Source organism: Polypterus senegalus, chromosome 14 (assembly GCF_016835505.1).
Source record: "Polypterus senegalus isolate Bchr_013 chromosome 14, ASM1683550v1, whole genome shotgun sequence".
NCBI classification, from domain to species: domain Eukaryota; kingdom Metazoa; phylum Chordata; class Cladistia; order Polypteriformes; family Polypteridae; genus Polypterus; species Polypterus senegalus.
Window position 1 is genome coordinate 110,918,529 of NC_053167.1, and position 19,548 is coordinate 110,938,076.

General features: G+C 39.1%; 1 protein-coding gene across 1 annotated transcript in view; it reads right to left on the bottom strand.

Annotated features, from left to right (window-relative positions):
- Window positions 1-19,548, bottom strand: part of LOC120514881 — a 97,022-nt gene that overhangs the window by 954 nt on the left and 76,520 nt on the right. The window contains exons 14-18 of the mRNA XM_039735508.1: window positions 14,064-14,164; window positions 12,529-12,663; window positions 11,646-11,726; window positions 4,457-4,574; window positions 4,118-4,262 (exon numbers count right to left, since the gene is read on the bottom strand). Of these exons, the coding sequence (XP_039591442.1) occupies window positions 4,118-4,262; window positions 4,457-4,574; window positions 11,646-11,726; window positions 12,529-12,663; window positions 14,064-14,164 (580 nt within the window). The remainder of the gene's footprint in view (window positions 1-4,117; window positions 4,263-4,456; window positions 4,575-11,645; window positions 11,727-12,528; window positions 12,664-14,063; window positions 14,165-19,548) is intronic.

The following is a 19,548-nucleotide window of genomic DNA, read 5'->3' on the forward strand; positions in this document are numbered from 1 at the left end:
TTGCTGCACAGTATATGTGAGCTGTTCTATCTGACAGTTTTCTTAACCATCCAGATCTTGTCCTGACCTTCATGGTTCCTCTTAACTGCCATTTCTTAATGGCATTTTGGACTGTGGAAAATTGCTTGATGGAGGTACTTTGATATGTTTCTAAAGCCTTCCTCTATTTTGTAGGCATTAATTAGTTTAAGCAACTGAGGACCTGAAAATTAAAGACCCACGGCTGTTGAATGTTGCACGGCTTCTGAAAAGTCCAAAGAATTTTTTAGACTCTGGTGACACATCACCAAACAAACAAGACTAGTGACCCACATTCTGAGACTGTTCGACTAAAACGGTGCCCAGACCTTTGAAAATGGCATATCTACTCTTTCATAATTCTACATTTTTTAGGTTCATTAGATCAATTATAACTGTATATTTAAAGATTTTCATAAAAATAGTTTTAATTTATTTGCTGTTGAAGTTTTTTTTTTGACTGTGGTGGTCTTTTTTTTTTCTTCTTCAAATGTCACCAAAATGTGTCATTTGTTCAGGGATATCCAAACATTGCCATGGAAATGGAACGCCAAACACTGATACTCGTTTCCTTTCATTCATAAAATCATCCAGCGGTTTGTGAAAAGATAACTGTTATCTGATGATTCAGTGGCTGGCTGCTGCACCATTATGGGCTTGAAAACGTACCATCCTTGGTTAACCGCCTTAGTGTTGTATTTACTCCTAGAAAAATGAGCCAAAAATGTTGTGTTTTCTCAACAAGAAAAAATGTTATTACATGTAAAACAGAAACTTGTAAATATCATCAACATGTCAGTATAAATACAGCAGGATTTGGATTAAGTACACGTCCTTCATGTGACGTTTGACACCGTCATCCACTCACAGCCCAATCCATCCATCCATTATCCAACCCGCTGAATCCGAACACAGGGTCACGGGGGTCTGCTGGAGCCAATCCCAGTCAACACAGGGCACAAGGCAGGAACTAATCCTGGGCAGGGTGCCAACCCACCGCAGGACACACACAAACACACCCAGCACACACTAGGGCCAATTTAGAGTCGCCAATCCACCTAACCGGCATGTCTTTGGACTGTGGGAGGAAACCCACGCAGACACGGGGAGAACATGCAAACTCCACGCAGGGAGGACCCGGGAAGCGAACCCGGGTCTCCTAACTGCGAGGCAGCAGCGCTACCCACTGCACCACCGTGCTGCCCCTCACAGCCCAATGTTAGTTGTTAAAAGAGAAGTGTGTTTTTTTTTTTGCACACTTATATTTTTTTTCTGTTGCTTGCACACGAGAGAGTCAAATATCAGAGCTTGACCCCTTGCTCTTGATTGCATTTATTTTTCCTTTTTGTCACACAGATACTGTTACACCAGAGTTGAAGCTTCACCCAACCAAATTCACCAGGCATATCATGCATTGTTTTCAGTTTCCATGGCAACGTCTGATGACCAATTCACATCCTCATCACGATCACTCAATTCTAGCGGTGGTTCAGTTTCAGTTCATTCAAAAATGGCTCTTTGTTTGCCTCCTTTTTCTTCTTCATTGGAGGCCCCGCCCCACTCATGAATATTGATGAGTTATCAGAGTCAAAAAAATGTATTAGGCTTTAGTGGCGATTCTTCATCAGCCTAATGATCTAACCCAGGGGTCCTCAATCACGGTCCTGGAGGGCTGCAGGTTTTTGCTCCAGCCCAATGGCCTAATAAGAAGCACTTATTGTTCATCTAACACCTGCTTCACTTTAGTTGTCTCGCTCGTTAAGATTTTGACCCTTATTACAGCAGGGGTGTCCAACTCCGGTCTTGATGGGCTGCAGGTTTTCTTTCTAACCCTTTTCCTAATAAGTGAGCAGTTTTCACTGCTAATTAACTCCTTTTCCCTTCATTTTAATAGCCTTGCTTTTAAGGATTCAGTCTTCTGAATTGATTTGTTTTCTTCATTAAATGGCAGCCAAAGTCAACAGACGACCAGCTAAATTGGAACATCAAACTCCAGCCAATTTCACTCCAACCAGTTTCTTAATGAGAAGCCAATTCTTGCTGTTAATCAAAGCCGTTATTGAATATCAGGACTTGTTGCTGCTCTCATTCTGCCACAGCAGACGGTTTATTTTCTGTTTTTTGTAAGATCACTGTCAGCATGTTTTAGTTGTTTTGTGTCTCATTACTGTTTGGCTGCTCATTAAGGGAAAAGAAACAACTAAGGCATCTGAGTCACGTCAATTAAAACGAAGGCAAAACAAGTTAACGAGCAGCAAAAACAGCTCACTAATTAAGAAGATAGTTAGAATGAAAACCTGCAGGCAATGCAGCCCACTAGGACTGGAGTTGGACACCCCTGTCTCACTGCTTATTTTAGTCTTATACAGCTGTATTCTTGGTTTTTATTTGTCCTAATTAGCAGTAACTTGCAAATGACAAAGGAGACCAGCAGTTCTCCATTTAGTTTGTTACCATTGACACCTGTGTGTATTTATTGTGCACTATTGGGCTTAGTTAAATATTTGGAAGGAAAGTGAGGAGAAAAAAAGTGAAGGACTGAGAATTACTCCTCCATTTTTAGCATTCAAATAATTTGGATGATACCCTTAGAAAGGGGAAGAAAATCTAGGATAGGAGAATGACCTGACATAGCAGAGTTAAAGCACTAACAAGCCATGAAATTAAATTATTGGTAAGAATTGCTGTCTAATTAAGCAACCGGGCTAGAACAAAAACCTGCAGCAACTGCGGCCCTCCAGGACTGTGATTGAGGACCCCTGATCCAACCAGTTCTGAGACCTTAGAACTTCAAGAGACAGCAAGCATCGAAACATTGTGTTTTTGGCAGCCTGTTATTTCGTCCACTAGATGGCAGCATAACGCTATCCAGTGGATTTTTTTAAGGGGTATTTGGAACTCTTGACGTATAAAATGTATCATCACTCTGAGCCTGACTCAAGCTTCACTGTAACTGCATGGAATTCTGAGCCCGGAGGTTAATGATTAGTCAGTCCACCCCCTGACCCCCGTTTTATTCCACTCATCATCAGTTCTCAAGGCCTCCTGTGGCTGCAGGTTTCTGTTCCCACCAGTTTCTCAGTCAAGTCATTTTTACCTTCAATTAATCTTGTTGTTTAATTAGCTGACTCATTTTTTCCTTTTATTTTGCATTTAGAAAAGTGTAGGCATGTGTATTTGTAAGATTGTTGATTTTTTTTCTTTTCACTTTATCCTGTGGAATGTGCTCTGCTCATTATAAATTGTCTGTGATCAATTAAGAAGGCAGATGCCAGCGGAAATGGCTCTGAAAGGAGGAACTACTTTAGTGTTTAGTGGGTGCTTTTTAATAAACAATTGTCTAAATAGCTAAGGCATTTAAAAAGAATGAATTCTTGCCCATGTAACAAATTCCTGTTTCATGCAGTAAAATTATAGCATAACCAGTTTGACGTTTCAGATTGTTGTAAAAAACAAAGACTGGGATGTACAGTAATGGCTTGCCTAACTGAGGTAGAAATCCAGTTAAGAGAAGAAGTGAGTTGGGACAAAAACCTGCAGCCACGGGGGGCCCCCAGGACCGACTGCCGAGATCCACTGCACTAACGCACACAGGTTTACACCTTGTTGCAGCATTTCAGTAGAGTTGGAGTTGGTGATCTTAATTGACAAAGGACATTCCCAGTCCTTGAAAGTCTCCTTTGGCCATTTTGCTGTGGATGTGCTTGTATGTCTGTACGTCACCACCATAAAGAGATGGAAGACCTGCTCTTTGGTGGTGGACTGGATAGTACAATGCATAATCCACGTTTTCTTTTAATGATGACAAGTTGCTTAGTTCTCGAGACATCGTCATTACCATACTTTGCCAGTAGTATTAAGTTCTAATTGAGGAACCATGTAGGTTTGCAGAATCACCGCACACACCCTTACGTAGATTAAAGCTCACCAAATAAACCGTAAACTTGAATTATGTTTGCATTTGTACCAAAGTGTTTGAGGTAACTTCACTAAAGTACACAGTCTGAACAGCTTCTGCATTCTACTGTAAATAAGCCAATACAGATTCAAGAGTAGCAAAGAATCACAAAGGCACCCAACGTGTCCAACCCTCACTTACCCTGTATCTACTGTACGCGTTTTGCAGACTGGGATTGGTTATGGATGTTGGTCGCCGATACAGTCTGCTGGATAACAGAGCAGAATCCGAGAGGCACGAGTCTCTTTGTACATGTGCAGAAGCCATTTGGGATGGGTAGTTACTACTGTGGAAAACAGAAAAAGAAATCATAAAAACTGACCAAATCTTGAGAAAAAAAATCTACAAGAAATAAAATTGAATCACGCATATATTTGGGTTTTGTCCTTACAAAAGTGAGGCACTTTTACAAGCTGCACAATTGCACGCCTTGTGGTCCTGTGCATTACGAGTATCCCAGCTCAGTTGGTTTGCACATACCTTGCAGGTAAACTACAACTGGACACATTATGTGGGCATGTAGGAAACTCGTGTATTACTCGTCTAGAAGGATGCTCATCTTCCTCTTCAGAGGCAACGCTCATCAGATCCTCTTCAGCTGTTCATAACACAGGAATCAAACCATAAATAGCTGATTATTACTTGCGTTAATGTCTATGTTGCAAATATTTTACTCAAATTCAAAACTGTACATTCCAGATTTCTCTGCACAATTGTTTTTGTATTGTACAATTTATGACCACCATTGCTTGGGTGGTGAGAGCTCAAGCTGTTTTCTGTTACAATGAAATTAATACAAGAAAGTGTTGTCTTTTAAAGCACATCATTCTGTTTGTCTTTTTCCTCAGTTAGAGATGTTGTATCCCAGATGCAGTCAGCGAAGCTACAGCAGAGTCGGTTTCACTCCTGGGCCCTAAAGATCTGCGGCGTCTCTCAAATTATAGATCTGAGGCTCTTCTTAGTGAACCAGCTGGCACTGGAGTGTCTCCCTTATGTGAAACTGGCTTTGCTTGTTCGCTGCATCAGCTGCCATGATATATATACATATAATATTTTTGTCAATTCACTGCCTTGTGAAATATGATTGAAAAATAGTAAGAAAAGCCACTAAATGTGAAAGGTGCTTTATTGAATAAGTAACGTCGCGTCCCAGCTGGAATGTTGTCTGGTGGATGGGAGATTTTCGAGTCTGGCAGGGGAGGTGGAATGCGACATGGAGGACAGTCTGTTAGGGAAAAGACCGACAATAAGAAGAAGAGCGGGGCTCCTTTAGGGTTTGATGATGGCAAGACGAGATGAGATGGAAGGTGAGAGGAGCTGATGGTGGAGTGACAGCTGGGCGGAGGGAAATGGAGTATTTAGGGCATCTCTCATAGCCATAACAATAAGAGTTACTTGTAAATAGTTCCTGTTTATTTCCTTCATAATTACTTTGCATTTCCTTATTTTGAATCGTTAAGAATAAACTATTTTTGGTAACCACTTTGTCCTGCTGTGCCTTCCCCCTTCCTTCCACACCTAGTACTGGGGGTCGCTATAATACGTTGTGTCCACTTTTATCGTTGATTCAGTTAATTGCTTGAGCACTCGGTGTTTTTCCTAACAGAGCAACATAGAAGTGTCTTAAGGATTTGCCAGCATGCCTTTGGACTAAATGAGGAAACAGGAAGGACTTGGGATAACTCAAGAGCACAGAGAGGCCATGCTAACTGCACACGCTTTTGGTCCTGGAGGTCCGCAGTTGCTGTAGTTTTTTATTCCAACACATTTTCTTAGGCTTAGTCCACACTATTTCAGGTGGATTTGAAAAGACGCCACATATGATATATGATTCGACTCATCAGATGTCTAGTTATGCAAGACTCCTCATTTTTAAGCCAAGAGTGAGCCAATAGATTGTGTACGCCACATCAGTTGAACCCAGGGGCTCACCCCCTACCAGGCTTTAAAGGGTCAAAGTTACTTGTTTTCACAAAGCTTAGAAAAAAATGTGGATCGGTAACACAGAATGCTTTTTATTGTCATTGCGCAGATGTTCAACGATACAAAGAGGCATGCAGAGTGTCGTTTTATGCTATTTTGAGGTTGCTGATCACAAATATGATAATGTTTTTGATATTTGATTCTTTGTTGGTGGTCCTAGAGCCACTCCCAGACAGTTAAAAATGACAAACAGAATAAGCAGGTGGGTTATCGTTGTAGACAAATTCGAGGTCAGTAATTCTGAACATGTTATTTTTGATTTCTGATCCTTAATTTGGGATGGAGCCCCCTGTGAAGGGCAGGGGTAAAATGACATTTTTCTATTACAATCACGAATATTTAGAATTTAAACTGAAGTACACAGTTTACTATTTTAGATATTTGACACAACTATTCCTGTTTCTTATTTACTTCTGTTCATGAAGTAAATCATTATATGTCTCTTGGATATTTTTTAGACTTTTTTCAGATTTTTGTTTTTAAATTTTAGCATTCAATGTGAATCAGAAAAAACAAGTACTGTACCATATATACTCACACTAGCAAAATACCCGCGCTTCGCAGCGGAGAAGTAGTGTGTTAAAGAAGCAATGAAAAAGAAAAGGAAACATTTTGAAAATAACGTAACATGATTGTCAATGTAATTGTTTTGTCACTGTTGTGAGTGATGAGTGTTGTCATATATATATATATATATATATATATTTATTTACACACACACACATAAATACATACACACATACATACATACACACACATATATACACACAAATACATATATATATACATACACACACACATATATAAACATATATATACATATACATACATATCTACATATATACACACACAACTATTTCGTATCAGTGCAATACGCTGCTTGTTAAAACGGATGACTCCGCTCTTATGTGCAAGTCTGTGGATATTATGAACTATCGTATTTGTTCAAGTTCTATTTAAATTTTAAATAGAAGGAATTTTTATTTAGTCGACAGAAATATCTTTGGTAGGAATGGTAAAAACAGACAGGAATATTATTCGTGAATAAATCAACTCAAACCTTAAACAACTTATAATATTTTGCTCTCCATAAAAATATATCCTGTCTAAATTATACAAGTTAGAAATAAAGTAAACGTTAAAAGAACAAACATTCAAATTTCTTTACTCTTATGTAATTTTATATAAAAATAAACTTAGATTTTAAATATCCCAAAAGATTTTGCTCTCCATAAAAATATATCCTGTCAAAATTATACAAATTCAAATATGAACATGCTGCATAACAAAACCTGGAAATATAAATAAAATGTGTTCCTTTCAGCAATAACAAATCAAATCATTCAGTTGTCTTTGCTCATATGTCATTTTAGAGCTGGACGCCTGGCATCTTTTTGGCCACAGGTTCGTTTCTGTTTGGTGTGAGGTTCTGTGTTGTGGAGATTCTCAGGATGGATTGCAGGTGCTCATCAGTGAGGCGACTCCTGTGTGCTGTTTTGTTAGTCTTTATCACTGAGAAGAGCTTCTCACACAGATATGTGCTACCAAACATGCACAAGGTTCGAGCCGCATGTAGACGGACTTTTTTTGTTCTTCAAAGTCACCAAAGCGCCGTGCAAACTCAGTTTATCAGCAAAGTGCGTATTTGGGAACACCGTAGTGACGACTTGGTTTAACATTACTTGGCAACAGGGAAAGTGGGGCAAGTGCACTGGTGCATTTGTGTCTCCCATAAAAGCAGCTTCACTTGAAATCACTTTGTGATTGTGCACGGGTAAAACGTCCGCTGAAGTGTCAGATTCTTATTTAATTATTCTGCTTTCTGTATCTTCTGCATTGCATTCAGGTCTTTCAGGTTACCCTGATGTTTTGTCTCATAGTGCCGCCTTAGATTAAATTCTGTAATTACAGCCACATTAGCTCCACAAATGAGACACACGGGTTCAGTAAACATATACTCAGCCTCCCATCGGTTTTTAAAGGCTCTATTTTCAGAATCAACTTTTCTCTTCAGCATCGTGTGAGCTAGCTTCGCAATAACTTGCAGCATCATAAGGTAGACTTGATTAACGCGGTAAGTGTTCGCAAGGCAGCTGAAGCGCTGCATTATGGGATCTGTAGTTTATTGTGTTACCAGCGCTTCATATACCCGGCCATTAATAACAATAATACAGTATATAAAATGATCTCGGGCGGATATAATTACACGCCGGGCCGGATGTGGCCCGTGCCCTTGAGTTTGACACATATGGACTAAATAGAACTTGAAAAGATATATTTTTCAAATGTGATCGCGCAATTCAGATAGAGTTGACGCCAAGACTACAGCCTGCATGCCTCAATAAGTCATCCTCCCTGCCTTACTTTTTACCGCTCATCTAATGAATACACTGAGTATGGCTTTACCAAAACAATCATTGATGGCTAATAAAGTATCCATTATTCGAGTATGTAGATCGATATATATATACATATATATATACCCGCGATCGCAGCGAGAAGTAGTGTGTTAAAAAGCTAGAAAAGAAAAGGGAACATTTTAAAACTAACGTAACATGACTGTCAATATACAGTATTTGTTTTGTGAGTGTTACTGAGTGTTGCTGTCATCAAGGATTTGATTATCATTATTTCTTTCAATCAGGTTCGTATTTGTAGGATGTGTTGTGTTCAAGTTACATTCCGTGTTTGTCAATCGTTGTAAAGATGACAGGTTTCATTCATCGATTCGTTTCTTACTGCATCAATAAACAGCTCGTCTTCTTCTTTATCTGAGACCTGACACACTGCATGCACGGGTTTTTTACACTGTCTTCCTTTAGCGGACATTGACTTTTTCCACGTGTGCTTTGTTTCCGCAGTAGCTGGATTTATGAATATGCTTGTATGTATCAGACGCTTCATATTTTTGCTGCCTTTTCAATTGTGTAATTCGGTTTTGTTCAGCTCTTTGGAACTGTTGCTTTTATCTGTGCACTGCGCCAGTTCACGTGAGCCGCCGTGTACATGCATCGAAGGTTCCCAGCTGTGCTGGTGCCATCTCGTGCTATGTCCATGGCTGTATTTAATGTTACCTTAGTCCTGGCACTTAAAACTTTCTCTCGCAGTTTCGCTGAGTTTGTGTCAAACACCACCCTGACCATCTCATCTTCCTCGCCATAAGCACAGTCCTTCACCCGTGAATATTTAGTGGCAGTTTGCTATTGGATTGCCGCTGACGGACGGCCTTATATGGGCAGGCACTAAATTACAAACGCCAGCGGCAGCCTGTCTATGAACTTAATTTAAAGTGTAGGTTTACATCGTGCTTTGTTTCCGAAGTAGCAGAACTCATGAATATGGTTGTATATGTCACTCGCTCGCTTCTTATTGTTTCGCTGCATTCTCGATTATATAATGCATGTTTTCTTGAGCGCTTTTTTGAGGTCTTCCTGGTTTTCTATGTACTGCGTGATTACGTGGGAGGCGTGATGATGTCACACAAACTAAGCCCCCACGGCGTTCAAGATCATCTCCATTACAGTAAATGGAGAAAAACAGCTTCCAGTTATGACCATTACGCGTAGAATTTCGATATAAAACCTGCCCAACTTTTGTAAGGAAGCTGTAAGGAATGAACCTGCCAAATTTCAGCCTTCCACCCACACGGGAAGTTGGAGAATTAGTGATGAGTCAGTGAGTGAGGGCTTTGCCTTTTATTAGTATAGATTGAAGTTCTCCCGCGGATAAGTTGGGGCTTGAATTTAGCATATAATTTCCGGTGTTTTATAACGTTGGTCGTATAAGTTGGATGAGGAAAACTCACGCTGTTGGTCCAAGAGATTATGATATGCTGATGCCCACCTGGGAGAGAAACCATGGAGCAGTGCACTGCCTTTTTTTCTCTATTGTGCCTACGTGACCACAAGGTAATACCCAAACTATTCAGAAGCGACGTTTGCACTGTTTTGTGTTTTTTGTATCTCACATCCTGAATCCAGCAGGGTGTGCTAGCTCCCTGGTTGGAATAAGTTCTTTTGTAATTGCGGCATGTTACACAACCTGAAACTATAGATATAATATAAAAAGGTGATACCCCCTCCCTTAGTGATACAGCGGCAAGAAATCATTTATTTAATGATGATTTACGCGGCATAACAGACAAAGAAGCCATGACAAGACCTTTCAGGTAGTGTGTATAGAGTCTGCCATTTTCGTCGCTGCACTGGAAGGATTTTTAGGATCGGATGACGTTATCTCCCATCATCCATTGGCTTCAAAGGTGTGCCAGGCAATGTTCCAAGGCTTTATACTCTTTCTCCACATGCAGGTCCCCACTTAGGTAAATCATGCCATTCCAAACAAGGAAAAGAAGATCCAATGTCATGCTGACACAGAAACAGTACAATGCCCATTTCGTAGTTGTCCCTTTCTTATCTTCTAATGCTTTCCTGGTAGTTCTAAATGATGAGCCCCCGTGTGCTAAATCTGGCCTTGTGTTAGCTGTACATGTGGGTGGATTTATAAAATATTTTTTGTACAGATCACAGTGACATATTAAACATATAAACTTATTACACACCCTCATACATCTTTATTGTAAGAGCACTCCTTATCAACGATGGTGCGTTCGATCAGAAGAAAATATGAAGCTGGTTTGAAATCAAAAGCTGTTGAAGTGGTGAAAGAAATTGGTAACTGCGCTGCTGCAACAAAATTTGATGCGTCTGAGAAACTGATGTGAGATTGGAGGAGGCAAGAAGATGTAAAAAAAAAAAAAAAGCGTTGCATTTTTGAACGGGTCGTACAAGTCTGATTTTATGATCGATTTTTCCATTTCAAGACCTAACTTATACATGAGTATATACTTTAAATCCTTCTTATTGGACACATGTAGTTTGTGACCAAGACTGCAAAGTAAAGCAAAAAGTCAGTCTTAGTATAAGGTGGCCAAATCCTTGGAGCCAAAATAAATGTAGCAAATCATTGGCAGTGCCTGTCAACATCTGCGGAGAAGTTAGAAGAGGGCTCTCCCCACACTAAAGATGGGATGACAATGGACAAAGCTTAAGTCAGTGCTTGATCACATGAAAATCCAACCTCAGCATTTTCAAAAAGCTGCGTTTTTCCATCCACACTTGTACAAGTTTTCAGATGCCAAAAAAAAAGTATTTGCATATTTATCCATATTATTCTGGACTGGGTTAGTCAAGCAATCGTTTGTGCTTCATTTTACTTAACTGACTTCTGACGATTCCAAAACTTTACTTGATTTTTAAGTCTTAAACAGTAATCTTCACCATTTCCAACTGCTTCTTGTTTTCTCAACCAACTGCCAGTTCATAACATGTTAGCAGCTCCCCATCTAACCTGGTCCTATCTTCTTACCCGTGTGTGTTCTCAGGAAGTATTAGAATAAAATATTTGGCAAGAAAAAAAGTGAAGGACTGAGAATTACTAATCAGCTCCTGCTCATAAATAATCTGACTGGCATGCTCAGAGGCATCTACAATATAAGAACGACTTTGTGTGGCAAGACGGGGGCACTGAGTAGCCATAGAGTTAAATATACCCAGGGCTGGAACGAAACCCACAGCCACTGTGGCCCTCCAAAGCCCAACGTAAAGACTCCTGCTCCACAGTACTTTGCTTTTATGTCAAAGCACACTTTTGTCAAGGACGCCTGTAACGATTGCAGTGCACTAACCGCCTGTGAAAGCAGATCTAGTTGGGTGCTTGCAATGGGACGATCCACTCGTTAATTCTGAAAAGCCTTTGTGCCTTGGTCCTGGGGAGGGATAGACAATAAAAGATATTTCAAGCACTACACAAGTTTTAGCCATTACAAACATGACATCATCATGTGATCATTTTTTAAATGTATTTTTCCTTTTGTACAGTAAAATGCAGGGCCTTTTATTACAAACAGTCATATATGCATTTACCACATGAAATTGCGTTCCAAAGTTAAGCTTTTTCTATAAATAAAAAAATATATATCTTGCCCGCACTGGTGCTTAACATTGTAAGCTACGGGGTACGAAGAAAAAGCTTAAAAATGTACCAAATTTGTCCATTTTTCAAGCCAAGACAGTCGTCAAGTACAGTATTGATCCGTGCCTTCTCTATTTCTGACGCATATTTGTGACAACAAAAGGGATGTGGAAATACTCATTTATTTAATCACATATTCCTGGTACTATTTTTCAGATAAGAATGTTTTACTTGTTGTGAGTAAATCGAAACAAAATCAACCACATGACACAAAAAGTTTACTGTGATTTGGTCTTTTGAAAGGAAGCCACATCCTGGAGGAGTAAACGGTCACAGAGCAGAAGACAAAGTGCTGAGTTGTCACGAATTGCTGGTCCTCTTTTAAAATGGTTGAATCTCATAATGTTGATGTTTTTGTTTCAAAATGACACCTATAAACTATTTTACAAGACACTGATCAGTTCTTGGCTTGAAATCTTTTTTTTACGTTTTTTAAACTTTTTCTCTGTGCCCCATAGCCTCCAATATAAAGCACCAGAGTGGACAAAAGATTTTTCTGAAACTTTAAAGATAAGAGAGCGGCCTCAGCTGCTTACCTGTGGAGTGCTTATCTGAGCAGAACCTGCAGCATCTCTCAGACAGGTTGTGGCTCTGACGACTTTTAGGACTCCTGTAATGCAGGCCACACGGGGATGCTGACAAAGACCCTGATGATTCATCACTATCTGTACCTTGTAGAAAAGAACAACGAGCAACATTTTAGAAAGGGAATGTCACACAAAGCTCGGCCTTACCTTCACCACATTTTATTTTAAAATACAAGACAGTTACCCCTTGAAAACCTCCATGACTACTAAAACATTCTGTTTCAATTAATGTAAGCCACATTTGTGATGCCTGCTTAAGATCAGACTAATATTTATAAAGTTACACATTGTCATTGTCCTTTAAATCCCTCTTAAATGCAGTGTCTTGGAGTTTAGCAACTTCACAGCATTTCACTACATATTGTACTGAATGTATGATTTGGAGGTGACACATCAAATTTGACTTGACCTGATATTTTTGCAGTTACAGTGGAACCTCGGGTCATGAACGTCTCAGACCACGTACAAATCGGGTTACGACCAAAAAGTTCGCCAGACTTTTGCATCTGTTCATGACCACACACTCAGGTGATGAACAAGCCAGTTTCCCTTCCGGTTCGTACGAGCCGATGATTTCCCACGTGTTCAGTCTCTCCCTGTGCATTCCTTGTGCAGCGAGCGACCGAGAGAGCGCGACAAGGCAGTTAAAGAATGCACTGGGCTTGTTTTTAAAGAGACTGCTTCGAGCATTGTTTTAATCTTGTATTTAATGAAGACTTTTTTCTATTGGATTTTAACCTCCACTTCATTTCTGTTTTTATGGGAGCATTTATTTATTGAAGGATTCTGAAAGCACTGCACTTTATTTTAGATTGTAGTTTTGTTGATTTTATTAAAAGCACTTGGCACTTTTTGCACCATCCAATTGCTCCGTTGTAGTGCCTCACTGTCGTGCTCACCGGTAACATTACCGACGGTGATGGGTTTAAGGGCTCCCGGGAGCATGCAGCGATCCCGCATCGTCACAGACTTTACCTCAAAACTGTAATCTCCTCTCCACCCAGTTCCTCCTCACTTCCTTCATTCCAGAACTCGACTCCTGCAAGGTTAGTTGTCTTGGTTGTTTATGGTTAGTTTTTGTATAAATTATGGATTTTTCAAATGTTCATTTTTTTCCCTGTGCTTAAAACTCATTAAAAGAAGTGTTTACAGAGAGTGGTTCGTAAGGCTACAACGTGAACTCTTGCAATGTTAGTTTTCTCTGTTCAAGGTTTTCTCAGTGTTATTCAATGTTTTTACATTTAGTTTACAATTACGCTGTGCATTCTATGGTATATAAATTTTTGTGCTTAAAAATCTTTAAACAAAAATATTTACATACAGCTCGTACAGTCCGGAACGGATTAATTGTATTTACATACAATCCTATGGGGGAAATTACTTCAGGTCACGACCAAATCGGGTTGTGACCCGAGGTTTCACTGTACTTTGATTCTACTTTACAGACTTGCTATAAAAAGAGAACGTGTTCCAGCATTACTCACTTAGCTCTAGATCAGATGAAATCCAGTCGTCGGTTTTCTGGTGACAAGAGTGTTTGCTCTTGTCGAAGGCGTTCCTTCTTCTCCTGCACCCACAGTGTTTCCTTTTATTAGAAAATACAATTTTACAGGGATTCAGTTTTACGTCTGTTATGTAGCAACTTCTGAGTGACATGGAGTGCAGAGGCAACGCTCGCTGGTATACAAAGTGACGTAACAGCCTCTCTTTAGTATCAGCTACAGTACTCAACATGACTCGAACTGAATCATAACATTCAAAATGTTTCCTTGAAAACTGCTCGTCAGACAATATCAAATGTTCTTGAGAAAAGAAGAATGGGGAACTCCTGTTTAATGCATTCCTCATGCGCATTAATCTGTTCAGGACCCAGGCCATGTGGGGATTACAGGCAGCAGGCTTTGGCAAAGAAATGTAACGAGAATGTTTTGTGTGGCAAGAAAAATAAATTGTGAGAGGCTCAGGAAAGAGGGCTTTAGAGATTAAAGTACAAATAACAAAGGAAGCTAAATCAGCTGTGGGTTGTAGGGGTGATAATCCGTGTAACACTGTCAGTTTCAGCAACGTTTTCTTTTCAAGTGCCTAGCACTCCTCATAAGCTCAATAACCTCAAGACAGTACAATGGCATACATTCAATTATATGACAGTAAATACAGATATTTTTATAATAATATATTACTTACATTCTGTGTGTCAAAAAAACCATGGAAATTAGGGGTCCCTGTAGTGTCCCAGTGTAGGCTGAATACTGAATTCATACTCTGGTGAAATAAATTAGCTATGGAGAATGCTGCCTCTTCAATATATGAAACAGACACGCAATGAGCAAACGAAAGTCACCCCATCTTGTACGATTGATCAGCATCACTCAGTGGAGCCACCTTGCATGACACAGATGCGTTTTTAGATGTATAGTAATTTCATCGTGTGGATAACGGTCACTGCTTGACATGAGCCAAACTGCTACAGCTCCATCCTGTCAGAGATCAGGGACCTCATGTACGAAACCCTGCTTAGATTCCATACTGAATTTTTCTTATGCTCAAAAAGCAAAAAAGGCATATGCATAAAAAAACTGAATTTATAAAGCTGCATGTACGTTACATGCCACGCAGATAAACTATACGCTCGTGCAGGCAGTAACCATGCCAGCCTTTTGTGAATATTCATGCCATAATTACCATGAACATTTGGCTGCGTTCCTCAGTAAAACCTTTACATTAACACTTGAGGTGTTACTGATATTTCTAAACTTTAATGTGGTAAATTAATGCGTCTGGCTAATGTTGTTGAGAGGTGGTCTGGCTGATTTCTTTATTTTATCAAAGAGTAGTGTGGGAAGCAGACTTCAGGGTCATGCTCTGCGTGATGGCTGGCTTATTGGTAACACTGCCATTGTCAGTTATGTCATACAACACACAGCATACTGTTTTTATAGACAAAAGAGAGTACACACTAAGACAATGAACTTAATGTATGTATTAGTTGTTATTATTGACATAATAGAAACGTTAACTGCAAGATGTCTCTGCTCAGGACAAACAAAGCAGATTTAGAAAATGGGTGGACAGACATCAGAAAGTGTCTGATGCATAATAATAATAATTCTTTGCATTTATATAGAGTTTTTCTCTATAGGTTAAGGGCCTTCCTTGCTCAAGGGCCCAACAGAACAGAGTCCCTATTGGCATTTACGGGATTCGAACCGGCAACCTCACATTTGCCAGTGCAGATCCCTAGCCTCAGTGCCACCACTCTGCCTCGAGATGTGATCACTGAGATGTGCAGGGATTTTCTGTTCACTTCATTATCATGCCACCTGGAGTTGCTAAGATGCCAACACCACATAGGACTTACAGATGGTTGTAAGTTTCTATAAAATTAAAACCAATTTTACACGCCACGTTCATGTTTCATACATTCTGACTTTTGTGCCAGAGTTGGCTTACACACATTTCTGAATGTCTAGTGAGGACCCCTGGGTTTCAGTTCTGCCTCCTTATGAGCACAGAATACATAACTTTCTGTTATGTATTGTCACATTCTTCAGCCTCACAGAGATAACAATGAGTGTCGATGGCTACACAGGGCTCCTGTTTATTAGATTCCTATGAAAGTCAAGTTCACTCCTGAAGGTCCGCATTGGCTGCAGGTTTTATGACCAACCCAGTTTTTTAATTGCTTGCAAATGACTGCAGCCAAAGTAGTTATTGTTCAAGCACATTTTCATGCTTAAGTTTGGGTAGCAGGCTTGCAAGGATTCCAAACACTTAATCGCTTCTTTTAGTCTTACGCAGCTGCTATTGTAGTTTTTCATTTCTCCTCATTTTTAATGATCTGCAAATTAACAATGAGATACAAATGACAAAAGAACCAGCAGCTTACACTTACACTTTATACCTGTGTGTGTTCATTGTGAATTATCTGCTTGAATAAAAGATTTGGAAAGAAATGGACAGAAAAGAGTGCTTCAGATAATTTGAATATTATTCACAGAAATAAAATTGCAATATACAAATTACCCAATGAGGCAGAATGAAAGTGTTAACAAACTATACAATTACATTTGAACTTCTCCGATCAGCAGCAAATAGTTCCTAATTTAGTAATGGAGATGGGAACAAAAATGTGGAGCCACTGCTCCCCTCCAGGAAGAGACCTGAAGACCCCCAGTTCTACACCCTCTATTAACTATCCTCTGAAGGCTCGTCATCCTTGTTGTGATGGGCTGCTGCCACTCAAGTGTCTGGCCACGCCCACCCTGTATGAGAACTGCTGTAATATTTTCTCACAAACCCAGAAATGAGCACAGACTGATCGGTTTTGCCAAGACCCATTCTGTATTACAATTTGTGCAGCCAGATAATCACATATTCGGTAGATCTTACCATGTACACATTTATGTCTTCACTTAATATTCCTTCAGATTTAGCTTTTTTCTATGACTCTTTTACGTTTATACAACCAGAGTAGTGCAGAAACTAAATGCTGTTTATACAAGCAGCATATAAATGTTTATTTTACCATTATGTCACTAATTTATTAAACAGGTTGTGAATGCATAAAATATTTAAATAGTTCTAAATAAATTATGTATGAAGCTAGAATGTATGTATAATACATTACTCCGTAATCAAAAAAAAGAAGCCATTAAGATTAATAATGGAGTAAAGGAAGTGTCTGACACTTTAATTGGCTCATTCATAGTAATGGCTTAAATATTTGGATGATTATATGTTGCAAAGTAATAAAACATTTAATATTTTTATTCTTTTATTTATTTCTAGCAACTCAGCTCCATCCTTGTAGGATGGCAGTGGGTGAAATTTTTTTTAAACCAATTAATTGGACCCTCTATCCTAATTGAATATTCTATTAACTTGCCAGTTTAAACCTTTACTGTGTCAATCTTTAAAAGGATTGATTTAATTTTATAAATTAACTAGGGGGTTCCCCCCGCTCGCTTCGCTCACCAGCTACTTCGCGTCTCTGCTGCTCGCGTTGTGAAGAGGGGGGCTGAACGCACCCCAAGGAGACGCGGTCGCTCCTCCGAAACCCCCTCTTAAATGGTGATACAATGGGAAACAAATAGTTTTTTTTATCTCCTCTTTGCTTGATCAGCTGCTGGCTTGCCACCGCCATGCCACATGGATTTGCATTTCGTGTGGAGCTTTGAATATTTAAAGGCCTGTACAGCAGCTGTCCTACTCTTTGTCTTTTATTTCCGGCCCAAGGCATGGTTAAATCTCTTGGCACAAATTCTTGTCTCGCGGGATGCGAGTTCTTGATATTTTTTAGTTTATAATTTAAAAACGAAATAAAAACCTGAAAATCTAACAACATCACATTAAAGTTTGATTAATTCTGAAAAGAATGATACCAAACATATATATGTAGCTTTTAAAATAAGCCAGATTTAAATTGTGACAAAAAACGTGACATAAAAACGTCACTTTTAGGCTTAGGATTTTAAATATAGAGAGTAGATTTAACGAGTATGACTAAGCTGATTTCTTTTACGATTTGTCTGTTTTATTTCTTTTAAAAAGTCTTTTTTAATCTGTTGTTTGCTAATGATTGCTAAGATGGTGGTTGGGAATGATAATAAAAGCAGAATCAACAAAGAAACGACTGCTCCCTTCATTTGCATCCATGTCTTCTCTTTGTTAGCTGACATTATTTGAAAAATTCATATAATCGAGTGACATTTTTCCTATTCTCATTTTACAGTTAAACTGTGAAATTTGCATTTTTTCATAGATTTCAATAAACAGGATTCATTTTTAATTTAATTAATTAAAATTGATTTATTTATTTACAAAAGTTGATGGAGGACAAATCCCATTATAGCAATTGCCTAAGTAACAAAATTTTCAGAATAATGAATACTTTTTGTTGACTAGACAAATGTTCACACAGCATCATATTTAACGCATTTCATTTTAGCAAAATGTAAATTTCAGTATAACAAATATTTTTCAACCAAAAATGGCAACCGAAGAAAATAAAGCGATGCAAAAATTGCTTAATGCTGTGCCTACTTTCTCGGACTCTCGAGAACCCTGCGACAGGCTTTCTTGTTAGACCAAAAGAATGGAGTCTGTTGTGAAATTTCTGGTCTTGGGCAACATTATAAAGGTATTGCCAAATTCTCAGTCAGTGCTCCACCAAGCGTCTGCGTGGGTAGTTGTATCATGTGCAGATACTGTACCTTTCGAATTTCATAGTGATTCTGAAAGTTTTCTTGGCGATGAACAAAAAAAGTGAGAAATGGTGTCAGTTTATGCTGGAAAAAGAAGTTGTATGTAACGTCTCGTTTTCATACCTGTATTTCCATAAAAAAAAGTTACATCTGTTGTCTCATTTTCAAATAAAATATTTTTGCAGTTTTTGAAGCACTGTTTTTTTATACAATATTGCCAAGCTTGGGTCACAGAGTTGCATGAGAGACAGGAAAGTGAGTCTATGTTTTCAAGGGAAATACAGGTTCTTTGTACAGTAATAGTCTCAAGACTTCACTCAGAATAGGAGCTACTACTGCAGCAAAGAAGCACACAAGACTAGAGGAACACCAGTGGCTCAGAATCACCATGATGACAGACCAGGAGAGTGTGAGGAAGAGCTGGTCAAAGCTCAGTGTTAAAAGTTCTGAACATTGTGCAACACGTTACACAGTAAGCCTGATACTGCAAAGGACAACCAATTACGTTGCCCTCGGTTTGCTGTTTACCAGATGCAGGAGAGCAGCTACAGAGCTGTCCTTATGTCATTGCCAATAGAGATGGCAAATCGCTGGCGACCCCGCTCAAAATAGTGTACGTATTTTCCCCATTATTGTTATAACAAAATTTAAAATATTTTTATGGTCCCATGAATTTTCTTACAACGGGATTCCACCTGTATAAGTCTATAAAGTGTAGGTAAATAAAGATAACTGAAAAAGAGAGGACGCAAGCAGTAAATGCTAA